Genomic DNA, 19,915 nt, shown 5'->3' on the forward strand with positions numbered 1-19,915 from the left:
GGGCACGGCTCCCGCGGAGGGGTCGGAGCCCACATACAGGCCGGTTCCCGCTCTCTGGCTGAGCGAGGCGCGGGAGCAATGCCGAGTGTTGCGATCCCGTTGCCGGTCCCCGGTCCGGTACGAGGGCAACACTGAGGGTTGTGATCCGTTGCCGGACAAGGAAAAAGACAAAAGACAAAAAAAAAACAAACAAACAAAAAAAAACCTACAAGCATACAGCACATATTGTTTTCGAACATACATGCTGCATTCACAGAAAACAACTATGCACCAGGCCAGAAAAGAAACCACAGTATCCCCTCTTCCCTAAATCATTAGAGACTAAATTTTCTAACCATAATACGATAAAATTAGAAATCTATTACAGAACAGCTTTTTAAAAAGTGGTTGTGTATTAGTCCTTCTGTTGCTTATAACAAAATAGCTGAAACTGGGTAATTATAAAGAAACAATATTCATTGCTTACATGTTTTGGATGCTGGGAAGTCCACAGTCCAGGGAACATATCTGGTGAGGTGACTCTACATCAATGCAGGGTGCTGTAGACTGGATGCCCCCAACTCCAACCTCATTGGAGTTTAAATCCCTGTTGTAACTGTTGAAGGTGGGAAATCTTATTATGGTAATTGAAAGGTGGGGCCTTGAAAAGATGAGTAGATTGCAGGAACATGCCTAGTGAATGGATTAAAAATGGTGGTCATGGGCATGGTTTGGAAGCCTTTACAAGGAGAACGAATGAGGAGATTAGTTTCCTTGCTCCACCATTTTTGCAATGTGATACCTGCTGTCACTATCGCCACCACCAAGGCCTTCACCAGCTGTGTTCCCTGGACTTTGGACTTCCCAGGCTCAGGAACTACAAGCAATAAATTTTGTTTTCTTTATAAATCACCCAGTTCTGTAGTATTTTATTATAAGCAACAGAAACGCAATAATACACAGTATGTTATATGGTAAGAATGGCAGAAGACAGAGAAATATATTCTTATGCATTCTCCTTTTAAAGCCACCAGAACCATTCCTATTCCAAGAATAGGTCAATTCTTTCGCAAGGGTACAGTCCTCACAATCCAATCACCTCTCCAAGGCCCTGCCTTTCAACAACTACAATAGGGTTTCTTACCCTCTTAACACTATCACAGTGGGGACCAAGACTCCAACACATTAAACTTTGGGGGGACACAATTCAATCCATAATAGGTTATAAACTGAAAAAATATATGTATTAATTAAGCTTTGAGTTTAAAAGAAAATCATATCAAAAGCTGAAACATTCTTAATTTAAAATTTATGGCACATCCCCTAACTAATGCTAATGGTATAGAAATAGGTTGAAGGAAACATACTTTAAATACATTTATCAAAAAACAATCAAGATTGATGGTGGACTAATGGGTACAAAACTATGCCATCTACCCTAAGTGAATCATTGTGCAGTATATGCATATATTAAAACAACACACTGTATTCCATAAAATGTATAAATAAATGTTAAAATAAAACAAACAAACAATCAATCAAGACTGAAAACAAAAAAGTTAAACATTGACATCGATAAAGTTGGGAAAAAGAATACTGGTGTCCAAAAAAATGTGGAAAAAGTAAATTCAAGTAAGAAACAAATAAGGAAATTACAAAGATAAGGGCAGAAATAAGCAAAACAAAAAAAAAGATAGAAATGAGGAATAAAACAAAAGCTGTTAATTGGAAATGACAAAAAGATCAATCTTTTGTAAGACTGATCAAGGACAAAAAAGAAAACACAAAGAAATATAGAATAAAAAGTAGGAAACCAGACGTGACATTAAAAAAATAATGAAATTTTATAAATATGTGCCAATTAACTTGTAAACAAAATGGATACACACATAGAATATAATCAAATGTCTAATATGGCACAGAAAAAAAAAATAAAACTAAAGTATCTAAATATCCATAGAAGAAACCTACGTGGTAATCAGTAATTTCCCTCTGGAAGAGGCACAAGGACTAGGTCCAAATAGTTTTATAGATGAGACCTCTTAAACTTTCAAAGAACAAATAACCCCTACTTTATACAAACTGATCCATGACATAGGGTTTACAACACAAGCGTAGTTTAACATTAGAAAATCAATCAATCAATATGATTCATCATATGCTATGGTTTAGATGTGGTTTGTTCCAACCAAAGCTCAGGTTGAAATTTGATCCCCAATATGGCGCTTTTGGGAGACAGCGCCTAGAGGGAGGTGTCTGGGTCATGGGGGCAGATTCTTCATGAACACATTAATCCCCTCCCTCAGGGGTGAGTTCATTCTCTCTAGCAGGAATGGATTAGTTCCCATGAGAGTGGGCTGTTGAAGAGTCTGTTTTCCTCAGTTTCTCTCTTGCTTCCTCTCTTGCCATGTGATCTCTTTGCACACACTGGCTATCCTTCCACTTTCCACCATGAATGGAAGTAGTAGCCTGAGGTCCTTGCCAGATGCAGCTGCCCAATCTTGGAACTTCCAGCCACCACAATCATAAGCCAAATAAAGCTCTTTTCTATATAAATTACCTAGTCTCAGGTATTCTGTTACAGTATCATAAAACCAACTAAGACACCACTTTAATAAACTTGGGGAGAAATCACATTATTATCTCAGTAGGTGTAGAAATACTCTAAGTTTAGTACCTATTTATGATTTATACTTAATAAAAGATATGTACCAAAAACATTACATATAACATTGGAGTGAGCAGGACTGAAGACATATAGGGACCTAAAACTGCATGAGCCCTAAAAGATTTTAAAAGGATACAGTTTATTAGCAGGCATTTCTCTGAGTGCCCTCTTTTCCCATGGTTATTTGATATTCTGAACCTTGGTTATGGCACAAGATGACATTATTTACATGAGTGTAAAGTTGTTTTCCAGACAGCCTGAAGCTGCACACTTGCATATACTATCTAAGGGATACCAGCGTTTAGGGGGGGAAAAAAAGTTAGGGAAAAAAGTGGCAGAATTCAGAGTACAGAGTTTTTCAGTGTTAGAAAGAGACCAAGCAATGGAAGATAGTAAAGTACCTGCTAGATCTGAATATAAGAAATCCCTGTTAATCTTTTTTTTTTTCTTTTTTCCTTTTTTTGGTGACTGGCCTGTACAGGGACCCGAACCCCTGACCTTGGTGACAGCACATTTGCTGGAGGAATATGAGAGAAACTGAATGAATGAATACTACACATGGCCTTTGTATTTCTGTAAAGTAGGAGCCAGGACCATCTGAGACGTAGAAGGACAAAAGCAGGAACAGAGTGAAGGTTTTAGATAGTAGCCATAGAAAATGAAAAAGCTGACAAGAGACAAGCTAAAGATTTGCTGAGGGGGCAGCTAAAAACATATGCCACTCATTTGTAGTGGCATCAAGCCACTCAGTTGTTTGTATTTCTCCAAGAGGCCACCATACCCTGAGTTCAGAAGTAGGTGACTGGATGGATTCAGAATTGTAAACCCGTCAAATCCAACCCAACTAAAAGATGGCTTAACCAGAGGAAATTATGTTAATAGTTAATGAATGGCCGAAGTAGTAAATTCTGCAAGCAAGGATATAAGAATGACAGAAGAACTATAGGGAACAGACAAACTAAGAAAAAAGGAAGAAGGGATCCAGGACCAGAGGTGAGATCAAGAGTAAGAGAATGGGGCTGGCCATTGCTCAGTTAGAGCACAGTATTGGTAACACCAAGGTCAAGGGTTTGGATCCCCCTATGGGCCCCCTGCCCAAAAAAAAAAAAAAAAAAAGTGAGATAAGACTAACCAGCAATCTATCTATTCCTCCCTCCTCTACTCTCCTCTATCTTGGTTCATCAACAAATAACTTTCAGACTCATCTCCCAACAGCTTAACTTCGATCTTGACACTATTTTGTTTAAATAAGTTCTCCACTGCTTATCAAATCCAATCTAAATTCTTTGTCTGAGTGCTCAACTGTCTTCCCTGTTTTGGCAGCAACCTACCACTTCACCATACATCCCCTTGTACACTGAGTCCAACTAGACCACCTAACGATCTTCAAGCACATAAATACAGCTCACACTGCCGTTGAGTGGTTTTGTTCCACCTAAAGTGACTACTCATTCTTCTTCCTTGGGGTTGCCAGATTTAGCAAGTAAAAATACAGAATGTTCAGTTAAATTTGGAGTTCAGATAAACAATGAATGATTTTTTTTTTTTGGTACAACTATGTCTCATGTAAAATCTGTATTATCTCATCCATCCTTTAATGTCACTCTAAAATATTATCTTCATCATGAAAGTCTTTCCCAACTCCTTCAAAACTGTATTCCTTCCTTCTTTCAACCAACAAATATTTAGTGTGCTAAGTGCCGAGAGTAAAAACTGCGAGGAAAGTACAGTCTTTTCCTCCAAGGAAATTCCAGGCTAGAAAAGTGGGGAGAGAACTAAGTAGACAGTTATGAAAAAGAAGTTAAGTGAAATGTGTCATGTGAGCCAAAAGCAGGCACCCGTCTCCCTCTACTTATACAATGGATACTTATGAAAACTTACCGAGAAAAGAGGCACATTACACTCAAAACATGAACTCAAATATTTGCTGAATAAATAAAACTCCTTCAAAAAATTTCTCAAGAAGAATATACTTTAGTAAACACAATTTCTTTTTTTGTAATGGTTTCCAGTTTGATTTAACAAAGTTACCATTTAGCCAATTTTTTAAAAAAGAAGAATGTCTTCAATGTAATGGAACTATAATGATGGTCCAATCAATGACCAATTACTTTGGATAGATTGGATAGATAAAAATATACTGAAATTTTCTATGTCCTAAAAAAGAGAGCAAAATAGAAAAAAGCTTACCACACGCTGAGCCGCTATCAATGCTGCTAATGTACTTCGCCCTGGCGCTCCTGGAGCACAGAAGGAAACCTGGACTTTGTTTCCCCTGATGGTCATACCATTTGTTGCTTGCTGAACCTCTTCAGCGAGCTCTGCAGTGGAATATTCAACCACTGCAAAGCCACCAATGTAACTACCTTCATCCTGTGCAAGCTGATGTAATACATTTTATTAAAAAGGAATTCTGATATTTACCTAGAAACATTTATTTACAATATATAATTATCAAATTCAAGAACAAGTATATCAGAGCATACTGGTGAAAATAATGTATTCTTTCTCCATGAAAATAAAAGTTTACTAGTTGCTTAGATACAGTCCTTCCTGAAGACAGGAAGATAAAAAAAGTCTGTCAAATTTCTTTTAAGTTCTTTGATTTTCTAATTTAACAGTCAAAGCTCAAATGATAATAGTCCCTACATATTAACAAATATATATAACTGGTAATTTATAGGAAGATATGGTGACACAATAATTAAAACTTTCTCTAAAACAAAATTCACTAGAATTTTTTTTGGTGGGGTGTGGCTGGCTGGTATGGGGATCCGAACCCTTGTCCTTGGTGTTATAACAATGCACTCTAACCAACTGAGAAACCAGCCAGCCTTGACCACATACATGGACAATAAAACGTAGTGAAAAAATATTTGACCACATATCAACGTAAAATAAAGTTAGTACGATCAACAGAAGAAAGGAAGAACCATTTTCAACTTTTATTTCAATATTTTAGGCAGATCCCAGATCTTTGGCCAAGTATACCAAAGCAAATCTTATTTAGGAAAATTGTGCCCAGGTTTGTTAAAATACCACATGTAACATAAAATCTTTACATGTGGGGCCGGCCCGGTGGCGCACTGGAGAGTGCGCTGCTTGGGAGCGTGGCGGCACTCCTGCCGAGGGTTCGGATCCCATGTGGAGACCGGTTCCTGCTCACTGGCTGAGCGCGGTGCAGGCGCAGCACCGAGGGTTGTGATCCCGTTGCCGGTCCCTGGTACGGGCACAACACCGAGGGTTGCGATCCCGTTACCAGTCAGTAAAAAAGACAAAAAGGAAAAAAAAAAAATCTTTACATGTGTCCTAAATAAACTCTTGCCACATAGAACTCATGTTATTTCCAGTCACCCATCGGCAAGAGTATACAGGAAGATACTAAAGTCCTGGATCTATAAAGACTGGTACAAAGAGCAAAAATAAGAACAAAATAAGACACTAAAACTTTTCTAAGTTTTGAACATGTCTGAATTATCTTAAACACACTCACACTATAAAGTGATAAATGTGACAAAATTAAGCTTGGTATGTCTTTGAGAACACATATTACAACACTTCTATTTCGATTTAATATCTCATAAGTTAATATTACAATTAAATCATTTATTAGTTTTTAGTGTCTTTCCTCTTATTTTTGAAGCTTAACTTTTTTCTACTTTCTTGTATATTTAGACCTAATTTCTATTTTTTCTTAACGTTCTTTCTTCCTTTTAAAACTACCCTCAAAAGTCTTTTCTCCATTAAACTTTTTCCAATCACAAAGAAAGGGAAAATATCCACCTCTTCCAAACATTTTTCTAACAATCCTATTCCTCTTATAGTTCAAACCAAATCTTAAAATCAGATTTGTAAAGCTCTTAGTCCCTTTGGTCTCTTCTCCACAAAGAGACTGTGTCTTTTACTACAATCTACACCAACCTGCTACAGAAAAGAGCCTGAACTTAACAGTCCACTGATGAAAGAGCCATCCTAAAGTTGTTTTATTATAAAAAATATTTTTTACTATTCCTGTTTCATTACAATAATCTATATAAATTACAACATCATTATAAGTCTTTCAAAAGATAAAATCATTTTAAGTCCACAGCATTACTAGTTTCAGAGAGAATATTCATTTTAGTTCAGTATGAGAGCCATTCAAAGGTGTAATGATTTGACTTGTGATTTAGTTAATTTTCCATTATTTTGATGTATTTTAGCAGAAGTTACATGGTCACTCAAAATATTGCAGCAAATGTTTTCTGTCCGGTGTAAAACTAGACTAGATAATCTCTAATGTCCTTTCCAACTCTGGGATTCATAATTCATATACGATTTATGATAATATCCCTTCTAATTTGGGAATCCATAATTCAAATACAATAAATGATAAATGATCTTTCCTTTCACATTTGCTTCAAAGGTCTCAACTAAAAAGCTACAAAGAATTATGTATGGCCACAGGATGATAACATTATATAATTCTTAGTATTCAAGAACAACATATAATGCCAGTGAACTTTCAATAATGGGGCAAAGATTTGATTAAAAATTTGAATATTTTGTAACAAAGAAATAAAACAGTTCTTGGATAGTTTCTTTGATGCTTATTGGGACTGGAGGGGTAGATATGTAAAAAAAAAAAGTAAGATGGTAGCATTAATCTTTTTTTTTTTTTGTCTTTTGTCTTTTTCCGTGTCCGGCAACGGATCGCAACCCTCAGTGTTGCCCCCGTACCGGACCGGGGACCGGCAACGGGATCGCAACCCTCGGTGTTGCTCCCGTGCCTCACTCAGCCAGTGAGCGGGAACCGGTCTGTATGTGGGATCCGAACCCTCGGGCGGGAGCGCCGCCGCGCTTCCCAAGCGGCACACTTATCCAGTGCGCCACCGGGCCGGCCCCCATAGCATTAATCTTAAAAATGTAGTTTACCACATGACCTCACTTGTAAGTGGAATCTAAAAAAGTTGCTCTCATAGAAGTAGAGAATAGAATGGTGGCTACCAGGAGCTGCGGTGGTTGCGGGTGGGGGGGGGGGAATGTTGGTCAAAGGACACAAAATTTCAATTAGCTAAAGGGAATAAATTCAAGAGATCTATTGTATGTGTTTATCTTGTACAACATGGTGACTATAGTTAATAGCGATATATTCTTGAAAAATGCTAAATGGATGTTAAGTGTTCTCACCACAAAAATGATAAAGATGTGAGGTAATACACATGTTAATTAGCTAGCTTTCATCATTCCACAATATAAATGTACTTAAAAACACCATGTTGTACAAGATAAACACATACAATTTTATGTCAAAAAATAAACAAATATATATGCATATATGCGTGTGTGTATGCGTGTGTGTGTGTGTGTGTGTGTGTGTGTGTGTATGTGTATATATAAACACACACCCCAACTCCAAAATTTCTACTGCAATAGTAGGAACTCAACAAATGTATGATGAAATAAAAAAAGGGAAGAAGGAGGAAAGAAGGGAGGTAAGAAGAGGAGGAGCATGGAAGGGAAGAGAGGATGGTAAAAGGGAAGAGAGGAAAGGAAGAAATGAAGAGAAGCAAGAGAGAAAGAACTGATCAGTTGCTATGAAAAATCTGTAAGGGAAGGAGTTATATACAGTATATATTTCTATTTTTTAGAATATATTTAATCTCACTATGATAAAGTGCTTGAAAATTCTCACCAGTGTTGTCAGTTTTCAGGACCTTCTTCAAATGTCTCAGGTACCATTGACCCCATTAAGATAGAAATATACATTCTTTATTAAACCTCATAATACTTTTCTATTCCCTATTACATTTATTCTTCATATAGGATTTGCAATCATTTGCTCACTTGTCAGTCTCTTCCATAAAATGGTGAGGTATTAAGACAGAGTATCTTTCTATTCTCTGCATTTCTGACACTTGGCATAGTGTCTATAATGTCTGGCACAGAGAAGGTGGTAAATAAGAGTTAGATAGACAAACCGATCAATGGATGAATGGCTGGACAAATGGATGGAATGAAAAGGTAAGCAATGGATTTGCTGAGGCATACTTAACTACATAACAATATTGTTTGGCCCACCAACAGAAGGAATTGACTTAAAATTTTCCATGAGATTAAAGTCCTCATTATAGACTAAAGGAGAACTAAATTATCTATTGTGATATTCACACAGGTATGATAAATAAATCTGTGAGTGCATGTAGAACAAATATATATGCATATATATTTAAATATTTCTAATGATCTCTTAAAAATACATACCTGGCAAAACACGGGTCTATGTACACTGGAAAAAAATTGCAACAGTTCTTCTGAATCCCTGTAGTCACTAGGGAGTTTATCTATACAAAGGCACTTAGAATGAATGAGTTCTGAGGCCAATAGATTAACATCCATCCATTGTGCAAAGAGTGCTGATGCTCCCAACTGTTTACCCAATAGCTCCAATCTAGCCTTTGCAGCAAAGTCCTTTTTCATGTATTCCACAAATCCATAACCTTTGGAATGGCCAGTAACTTCACTGTAGACCAAAAAACATCTCTCAATATTTCCATAAGCACGAACAAGTTCTTCAAACTCTTCTAATGTAAAAGAAATGGGCAGGTTGGTAATACACAGCAAAGCATCTGTTGGCTGGAGCTGAACTATTAAGTCTTTTCCTCGAAAAGAATATTGATGAAACATCTGAATTGCATTCTGGGCTTGTTCACCATTCAATAAGGTAACAAAAGCTGGAAAATAACAAAATGAATTAAAGAGCTTTTCTAGGCCAGTGTTTTCAAATTTTTTTGCCCATGACCCACAGTAAGAAAAACATTTTATGTCTGTGACTCAGTACACACTTACATGCACATGTTTCTAAAACAAAATTATCATGAAGTAATACCCCTATTATATACAATGCACTCTGGTATTTTTTATTCTATTTAACTGTGTTTTTAAGGCTGACACCTCCACTAAACTCATGTTATGACCAGTAACTCAAACAGAAAGTACAGGAATTATATTACGAGCTCCACTGTAAGATCCTACAACATTCTGAGGTTCTTCTGTTGTTATTGTTTGTAATCTTTTCCAACCACATGCATATTCAATCTTCCCCTAAAAAACTTATATAAAATATTATAAAGCTTTTATAAAGAATAAGATTACAAAACCTTTCTTCTGAGAGAGTTCTAAAAGATCCTATTTGATAGAAAGGACCTGAAAAAATGAAAGTACAGCAAAAAGACAACAAAATGCCCAAGGGAGGCCAGTTTTTTCTCTAATTCATATATTTATTTTCTTAAAATCAGATCAATTATATCGAAACAGGACACAAACACAATTTGGTATACTTTTTTGATGAACAATATCAAATGAAAAGATCACAGGATTCTGACCTTGGACAAGTAGCTTAACTTCAAATCTTTGTAAAACAATAGAAAACATTTGTCCTGTCTACCTGATGAAGCTGTCCCAGTATCAAGCAATAAACGCATATAATAATTTATATAATTGAAAACATGATACAAATAAGATCCTAAATCAATGAAATATGTACATTTTTTTCTGTTAAAATTAAATTTTAGCCATATCAATTTGTTTACCTGTTGTCATAAAAGAATATAAAAATTTTGAGCAATTTTATAAGAGAAGTTTAAAGCCCCATAAAAGAAATAACACAGAACAACCCACAAGTTACAAATATATATTACTCTCTAAAATTCTCTCCCTCTACCTCTCCTTTTGGAACATATGGTGAAGTTGCTCCATATGAGCATTTAATTTACCCAAATTCAATTACAACATGGTAATATGCTGTGTACAGCAAATATGCATACAGTAAAAAAGAAAGACTTTAAATAGCCTGGGTAATTCTGCTTATCATTTCACTCAATCTGCTCTACCTCAGTTGGTCTTAGTGCCCATGCATCTCAGCACACTGAGTGTGATGCTAACATTTTAAGAAACATGTTTTTTCATTTAACATGGTCTACACATGCAAGGAAACTATTGCCAAAGGAACAGCTAACTCTTCCAACACTAGAGGAAAAAATGGCTTTGCCACCCTTACTGAGAGAATCTCTCTTGGTTTCTAACACCCTTTTTAAATGGCTTGAGTTATTCTGATTCCATACTTTTTCCCTCATGCTAACATAAAATACCATGTAATTCTATTTCCCTAAAACAAGCCCACAAGACAACAACAGTTTGTAAATACTGGCTATATTCCTATATTAGCCCAAAAAATCATCAGTTCATATTTGACTTGAATTCTCAGGGCATTTGAAACTGTTAATCATTCCTTTCCTAACTTCCTTGATACACTCTTTCCTGGTTGTCCAAGAACTCCTTCCTCCATTTCATTTGCTACATCTTTCTCCTCCATTCACATCTCTAAGGTGGTACTCCTTAGGGTGCCTGCCTGGCACATTCACACAGTAATTATCTGTGTGGTTATACCTGGCAGCCCAAGCTATGAATCTCTCCTCTCTCACTCTACCCCTCTTCGCCTGGGCCAATTATGTCCATTCCCATTTATTCAGTATCATGTGCCAGGTACCATGTTAGGGACTACAAATACACTGGCGAACAAAACAGGTAAGATCCCTTTCAACATAGAGCTCACAATCCAATAGGGGACACTAATAAAGATTTTGCATTTAATAAAGACTTACAAATGTGGTGTCATCAAAAAGAAAGTATGAGGGGCTATGAAAGCAATTAAATAGAGCAAAATAACCTCATCTGAGAGCTCACAGAGGCCTCCTATACTTTTATGTCTCCCAAATCTGTTTCTGACCTCCAGTTCCATATCTATCTACATACCGATTCCCACTGACTGTCCAAACATAACTAATGATCTTCATCCTATCTCTGCCAAAAAGAAAAAAAAGAAAAAAAAAATCCCATTACTGTTCTTCTTCCTTTATTCTCTATTTTAGCTGGTAGCAACAATACTCACACATCAGAAACCTGGGAGTTAACTGAGATCCTGTCTCCATCTGTCTCCCTCATAAAAAGAATTCTCAAATTCCCCCCTTTAAACAGGTCTTGAATTCATCCTCAATCCTCTAGGTTTTCCTCTTTTTAATCATTTTTCCATAATCACAATAAAGTGATCTCTCAAAAACAGAAGTTTAAGTGTTTTTATTTACTGCCTAATATGCAATGGTTTGGTATTACCAACAAAGCCAAGTCCCAGCTCAGTCATGCTCTACAAAGTCCTTTATGATCTGACTCCAGCCTCATTAACTGCCATATTTCCTCCCGTCCCACCATAGTTCTTTATTCTCCAACCATACTAAATTATGTATAGCTCCCTGTAGATATCAAGTTGTTTCAGGCATCTATACATTATACATGCAATTCCCTTTCCTACAGAATCCCTCCCCATATTTTCAGCTATGCCAAACGTTTTGTTGACTTCCAAATCCAGTCCACGAATTATTGCATCATGATCTCCAGGAAGCCTTCCCTGGTCCTCTCTTCCAGTTAGAGTTAACCATTCCTTGTTTTATAATACCTATGTATTTTGAACATTGCTTTGATTGTCATATGTATCACACTACGAGTTCACTGTAATATATTTGTTTAGATGCCTGCTCCCCTACTAAACTGTGAGCTCCCTAAATTACTAATGAATGTATTCTCATCAACTACCACAGTGCATGGCACATAGTAGATGTTTTGTAAATGTTAGATGAATGAATAAATAAATGTATGCATACACAGATTAACTGATAAATTTAAAAACTGACAATCTCTTATTTTTTATCTCCATTTATTCAACTTAAATAAGATTTTATGGTAGAATTTCAATAATATAATGAAGCAGATGTGAAAGTTCAGGCAGTAGGAAAAAGAGGTCACTTTTTCCCTTCTATATCTTCTTCCATTTTTTTCCAAGACTACAAATTCTCTAAAATAATATAATTTTTCTCACACTGGCTCTCGAAGTGGCTGATGTCACTCTACAGAGGAAAGGCTATAAGAGAATTTGAGATTAATTTTATAACTATTTTACTAGTTTAATTTAAATATTACACAACTGATCCCAATCCTTTTACAAGTCATTGCTTGGTCTCCTGTCAAGTGATATTGCACAGCTTCGTGTACAGTATAAGAAATTTATAAGTGTACTTCTATTTCTCTCCTCCCAGCCTTTGTATTATTAGTTATACATTTCATTTCTAAGTGTGTTATAAATCTCACAATATAGTGTTATTATTTTTGCTTTTAACATCAATTATCTTTTTAAAAAGATTTAAATATTAAGAAAAAGTCTTGACCTACATAATGACCATATTTGGTATTCTTCATTTTTTTGTGTAGGTACAAATTTCCAACTATCATTTTCTTCTTGTTTGAAGGACATCTTTAAGTATTTCTTATAACACAAGTTTGGTGTTGATGAATTCTTTCAACTTTTGTGTAACTTAAAAACATATTTATTGCACCCTCATTTTCTTTAAAGTTTTATTTTATTTTTAATTCACACAATAATAATTGTACATATTTATGGAATACAGTGTGATGCATCAATACATGTATACATTGTCTAATAATCAAATCAAGGTAATCAGCTAATCTATCATCATCCTCATTTTTCAAAGATATTTTTCATGGGTAAATAATTTTAGGCTGACCTTTTCTTTTTCATTCATTAAAGAAAGAAAGATGCTGCCTGTAGTCTTCTCACTGTGTTGTTTCCAAGAAACCTGTGGTCATTTTAATCTTTGTCCCTGTACATACGATGTGTCCTTTTGGGGTGGGGGGATGCTTTTAAGATTTTCTATCACTAATCGTAAGCAATTGATTATAATGTGCCTTGTAGTTTTCTTTATCTTTCCTGTGCTTGGAGTTGGTTGAACTTTGTGGATATCTGAGATTAGAGTTTTCATCAAATTTGGAAATTTTTCAGCCATTAATTATTAAATTTTTTCTCTACTACCCTCCCCGCCAACTTTCAGGGACTATAATTGCTCCAACATTTGGACTCTTGAACTTGCCCCACAGTTCACTGATACTCTGTTCATGTTTTATAGTTTTTTTCTCTGTTTCATTCTGAATAGTGTTTATCACTGATTTCAAGTTCATTAATCTTTTCTTCTATAATGTTTACCCTGCCATTAATTCTATCCAGTGTATTTTTCATTTCAGACATTCCAATTTTCATCTCTAAAAATTTCATTTGGATAATTTTTTGTATCTTCCATATCTCTACTTGACATGTTCAGTTTTTACCATAACTTCTTGTACATACGCAACACAGTTATAAAAACTAGTTTAATGTCCATTTTTTTTGTTTGTTTGGTTTTTTTGTCCTTTTTGAGACCGGCCGCACTGCGCTCAGCCAGTGAGCACTGTGAGCGCACCGGTCATCCCTATATAGGATCCGAACCTGCGGCAGGAGCACCGCTGCACTCCCAGCGCCGCACTCTCCCGAGTGCGCCACGGGCTCGGCCCTTAATGTCCATTTTCATTAATTCATTTCTGTCAATTCTAGATCAACTGATGGATTTTTCTCCTCAATACAGGTTATATTTTCCTGCCTCTTCGCCATGTCTGGGAAATTTTTACTGGATGCCAGACATCACAAATTTTACCTTGTTGGGTGCTAGATGTTTTTGTATTTATAAAAATATTCTTGAGTTTTGTTCTAGGATGTGGTTAAGCTACCAGGAAACAGTTTGATCCTTTCTGGTCTTGTTTTTAAGTTTTGTTAGGTAAGATAAAATCATCATTACTCTAGAGTAAATTTTCCCCATGATTAAGAAAAAACCCTCCTGTATATTGCTCCTGATGCTCCATGAATTATGAGGCTATCATCCTGGCTAGTGGGAACAGCACACTGGCTCTACGTGAGTTGTGAAAACTGTTACCACTAATCTCTTTGTTAATATTTAGTAACACTGAAATTGTGCATAACCTATGACCCAGCACTTCAATTGTGGAGAAACAGTTGCAATGCACATTAGAAGACAATTAAAGGGCCATCCCAAGGCTCACTTGGGAGAGTGTGGTGCTGATGACACCAAGGCCACAGGTTTGGATCCCTATATAGGGATGGCTGGTTAGCTCACTTGGGAGAGTGTGGTGCTGATGACACCAAGGCCACAGGTTTGGATCCCTATATAGGGATGGCTGGTTAGCTCACTTGGGAGAGCATGGTGCTGACAACACCAAGTCAAGGGTTAAGATCTCCTTACCGGTCATCTTAAAAAAAAAAAAAAAGAAGAAGAAGAAGATGACAATTAAAAGGATATTCACTGCAGTATTATTTGGAATACTGGGAAAGTTAAAGTTTCCTGAATATCTATCAGTAACGGATACATCAATTGTAATAAATTCACATGACAGAATAATATGTGGTAGTTTAAATCAATGAGCTAGAGTTATATGTATTAATGTGGAAAGATCTAAAAAACAATGTTGAGTTAAAAAAAAAAGCAAGTTACTAAATAAAACATAGAATACCATTTAGAATACCATTTATATAAAGCTCAAAAGAAAACCCATAATAATACCATTGATTAATATATATATAATGTATAAATTACAGGTATTACTCAAGACACTGTGGTAACAAGCTGCCCTACAATCTCAACAGCATAACAAAACCTTTTCTTCTTGTTCATGCTGCATATCCCATGCTGAAGTTAAGGAAGACAGAAGGCTTTCCTCTTTATGGTCATTCTGGGATTTAGGTTGAAAGAGTCTCTGTAACCTTCCCCAATTACTTTAGCAGGGGGAAAGGTGAGCAGTAAATCAAATGCTGGCTCTGAAATCTTCCACCTAGAAGGGATACATGTCATTTCCACTCTCATTTCATTCATCAAAAAGCAGATAACATGTCCACCCCTACCTTCAAAGAGGGACAGGGAAGTACTACCTTATTTCATGCCCAGAAGAAAAGAACAAGAATCTGTGAACAGCTCTAATGACTACCACAATATAAAGGCACAGATTGGAAAATATGAACCAAATTCATAAGTGCTTGCCCCTAGGTAAAGTGGGAGGAAAGGAATGGATTCAGAGAGCAGTAGGAACTGGATTTCATCTTCATTGTAACATTCCTACCATTTTTTAAAAAAAACCTAAAAAAATTCAGTAGATCTACATTACAACTCTAGCATGTATATACTTTTTAAAGTCAAAATATTAACAATTGCTAATTTGGGAGTAGATGTGTACATAGTGGTTATATCATCCTCCATACTTTATTTTCTCAAAAGTCGCTTTTAAACACTTACGTGACATATGCACACAAAGGAAATAACCTAGTTTAGTTTTTTAATATCACAGACATAAAACTAGTTCCTAGAAAAACTAAGCAAGTTTCCCTACTTGCCCTCCTAAAGGTCAAATCACACAGTCTATTCACTAAGTCCAGTAATATATTATTAAAATTGAGGGACACCAAGCCTATTAAGAACACCGTTTATAACATACGAGGGGTCTACAAAAAGTTCACAGGATGATTCATATTATCCTTTAATTCTATTTTGCCATGAACTTTCTGAGGTACCCTCACATAACTTTAGAACACCTATAAAAATTCATAAGTCTAGTAACATTATATTAGTTAATGTGATTAAAATTTAGGATACTAATATTACCTTCAGAAACTAAATTATGGAATATTTATATGATTTAATGCTTAAGAATTTCATAGGTTAGCTTAAGCATTAAAAGACATTAAGGTTTCTTGTTTGACAATGAGTAAAATGAAATCAGATGCTTAGAACTAAAATTTTACCTGTTCGTTTATTTCTGTCCACGTAACAGTACTTTAACTCGTAGTCTTTTAACAAATCATGAACTTCCTGAAAAAGACAAAACCATGAATTCAAAAAAGACACAAATGTAGTTAGTGGATAATCTAGCTCTATTAGCCTACCACCATCACCACCACCATGCCCCATGTAAAAAAAAATCTTTCATGGATCCCCATCACTTATTTAAAGAGGCATTCAAAGCCCACCAGATATGCCACCAGCCTACCTCTCCAAATACATTTCCCAATACAACCCCTATACATTGTCCATATTTCTGCTCAAATGAAATATTCTATTTCATGAGCACACCATGCACTGTCCTCTCTCTGTATTTCTGCTCACACTTATACCTTGACCTAGCATTGGGCAAACTATCACTAAAGTTCCTAAATTTTTCCTGAAATCACATGCATCTTTTGAAATCCCAGCTCAGATGTTCTATCAATAAGCTTTTTCTCGCCGCCACACTCCCAAGCGGCACACTCTCCAGTGTGCCACCAGGCCGGCCCTATCAATAAGCTTTTTCTGATAATTTTCCACAGAATGTGACCTCTCCCTCCTTTATGCTAACAATGGTCATAACTTTATTTATGCCTCTCTTATGGAAATAAATATTATATGTATTTCTATTTTTTTGTGCTATATACTGAACTTTTAACGAGTAATATACCTTTAGATGCTTGTAGCACAAACTTGTAGAAAAAAATAAATGTAGATTGTAAATCTTAACTTAGAAATCTCTGGATATGAGGGCCAGCCTGTGGCTCATTTGGGAGAGTGTGGTGCTGATAACCCCAAGGCCACAGGTTTGGATTCCTATATAGGAGGGATGGCTGGTTAACTCACTTGGGAGAGTGTGGTGCTTACAACACTAAGTCAAGGGTTAAGATCCCCTTACCAGTCATCTTTTTGAGGAAAAAAAAAAAAAAAGAAATCCCTGGATATGAAAACAACCAACAACCACCATGGTTTAGTACATAGTTCAATTTGTTTCCCCTGTGCTCGCCAAGATGTTTAAGCTGGCTTCTGGTTCATTCCACTTCTATTGCTAACCCAGCCTACACTGTCTTCTTCTGATAGCACAACTTCCATCCACTTTGGAGCCTAAAAAAGTAGATTTCATACTTCCCTGATCTTTCCTATTAAACTTACAGTACTTGAGTACAGGAACCGTATTTTATATATTTATATATTACCTATATTGATTAGCATATGGTAGGCACTCAAATATACATTAAAGTGAATATAATTGCTCATTGTTGAATTGATATGTGGCCCTGAAAATTTTACTCATAATATACCACAGATGCAGTTACTATTTTCAAAGGAATTGGACTATCACATAGGTGGACATTATGACCCCAGATTAGAGAGTTACAGCCCATCTGTTTTGTATTGCAAATGAATAACATAAACATACACAGTAGTAGTATGTTAACTACATAATCTAGAATGTTTAATTCAATAATAATAATAATTCTTATTATTGCTATTGTTATAGTTAACATTTATTTAGCTTTTACGAGGTATGAGGTACTGAATTCACCTTTTATTAAAAATTAGGAAACCAGAGCAGGGTGAAGTCAATTGACATGGTCATATAGCTAGTAACTTGCCGAGTGGAGATTCACCCAATTGGTCTGGCTCCAGGGACTGCACTCTCAATTTCTATACCATATTGCCTTATTTCTTCCAGTATTAACTTTAAGAACAGTACACTACTATTAATAGTTATAAAAACAATACCACTAGTGCCCTAATAAGTAATCATGAGAGTAATATAGAAATGGAAAATAAATGACGACAGTTACAAGTTGTGAAATATTTTTCCTTTCAACTCAGTGCAAGAATGATAGAAGAGTGATATAATAGGCAAAGTACAAAAACATAAAGCTGAGTGAAAAAGAGATAATCACCTATGACAAGCAAGTTAAAGTTGATAGTTTAGTATTCCTTACTAGTAAGCCAATATCAGAAATGTTTAAAAATATATACACACCAATTTTGTAAAATATTATTTGCTGAATCATGATACTATGACAAATATACAGATTAGTTCATAAATTAATATGGTAATTTTTTATCTTGTAAGCTTCAATGCTTTCTTAGACTTACAAAAACAGTTACTGAATTCTTAAGAAAACATAACTCTCTCAATAGCATAATAACATATACAATCTTGCCAATTGACTATTTTAATACTTTATACAGAAGGTAAAGGTAGGGTTTTGTTCGAAGGGATCCACTGCATGCTTTCAGTTGCACAACAATCTCTCGTTTCACTGTTTAACAGCTGTCAAACGCTAGATAAAGAAAACATGATACTGCTCTTCACATTATCAAGTATCCGTAAACAAATGGCATGTTATTCTACTCATTCAGCTAAGAGAATTACCTAAGAGAGAGTTTAAGTATTCAAAGATGCACTTTGCAACTTAGAAACTTCATTTTGAAAACACCTGTATTTCTAATCATAGCTTTTCTCTATATAAGATGTGAGATACAGAGTTTGCCAACTGGGAAACCTTACAAAGCTCCCTACAAAGAAAAAAACAATTATTTTTCTCCATGCCCTGGTTGCTCCGACCCAGGCAAAAGTGGGTCACCCCTCCTTTTGAGCCCCAGTAAGTTGGTCAAATTAAAAACTTACAACCTAAAAGAGAGCCCTAATAACAATTTGCCAAAATTCTACGCTCTGTCACACAGAACTGAAAGGAGGAAAATTACAGCTCCCTATACTAGTCTAGCTTTATAACATCTCCACTAACTTACAAACTAATTTTAGGAATGAAAACACTTTGTCCTCTCACGTGCAATATCAGTTACAAATTTCTTTGAGTAGCATAAACTAATCAAAATTGACATTAGATAGCTTTAGAAACCTATTTCCAGACCGGATTCACTATCACTCCCTGAAGTTATATGAAAAGTTTTGCACAAACGAAATGTTTTTTGGAAAGAGGATCAATAGCTTTCAACTCAAAGCAGTCAGTCTACGACCCTCCTTCTACCCCCAACACAGGTTAAATAACCATTGTTCCAGTTGGTCTGGACTCCTTCCTGAAAAAAACTCAGCCTTAGTTATAAACCTGAACCACACTGTCTTCTAAGCCCTTCACAGACTTAGTTTCTCTTTTTTTTTTTTTAACTGTTCTAAGAAAGGTTTTCAAAGATTAAAGAACATTAATTTTAAAGTCCACTGCTTTAAAAAAGGAAACAATTTTGTTAATTTTCCTTTAAATTTTTAAGCAATTTGATAATATTAAAAGATTATCTGTAACACATATTAAGTTATGAGACATAATAATTAAATAAACACTCAGGAATCTACTACCACATTGAAGGACTAAAACATAAGACAACACTGTTGCATCCAAGTATGTGTTCCTTAGCTATCCAATACCTCCACCTTCCCCTATGGTATCTATGTATCTTTCCGTGGATATGTATCCCAAACAACATACTCTTTTTTTTTTTCGTTAAATTTTTATTTTGTCAATATACAATGTATATGATTATTATG

The 19,915-nt window shown here is 35.6% G+C and overlaps 1 protein-coding gene across 1 annotated transcript in view; it reads right to left on the minus strand.

Moving 5' to 3' along the window:
- RAVER2 (ribonucleoprotein, PTB-binding 2) overlaps nucleotides 1–16,437 on the minus strand; it is a 61,539-nt gene extending 45,102 nt beyond the window's left edge. The window contains exons 1-3 of the mRNA XM_008573980.1: nucleotides 16,374–16,437; nucleotides 8,891–9,360; nucleotides 4,838–5,029 (exon numbers count right to left, since the gene is read on the minus strand). Of these exons, the coding sequence (XP_008572202.1) occupies nucleotides 4,838–5,029; nucleotides 8,891–9,313 (615 nt within the window). The 5' untranslated portion in view covers nucleotides 9,314–9,360; nucleotides 16,374–16,437. The remainder of the gene's footprint in view (nucleotides 1–4,837; nucleotides 5,030–8,890; nucleotides 9,361–16,373) is intronic.
- Between the last annotated feature and the right edge of the window lie 3,478 nt (nucleotides 16,438–19,915).

Source organism: Galeopterus variegatus, unplaced genomic scaffold (assembly GCF_000696425.1).
Source record: "Galeopterus variegatus unplaced genomic scaffold, G_variegatus-3.0.2 Scaffold979, whole genome shotgun sequence".
Taxonomy (NCBI): domain Eukaryota; kingdom Metazoa; phylum Chordata; class Mammalia; order Dermoptera; family Cynocephalidae; genus Galeopterus; species Galeopterus variegatus.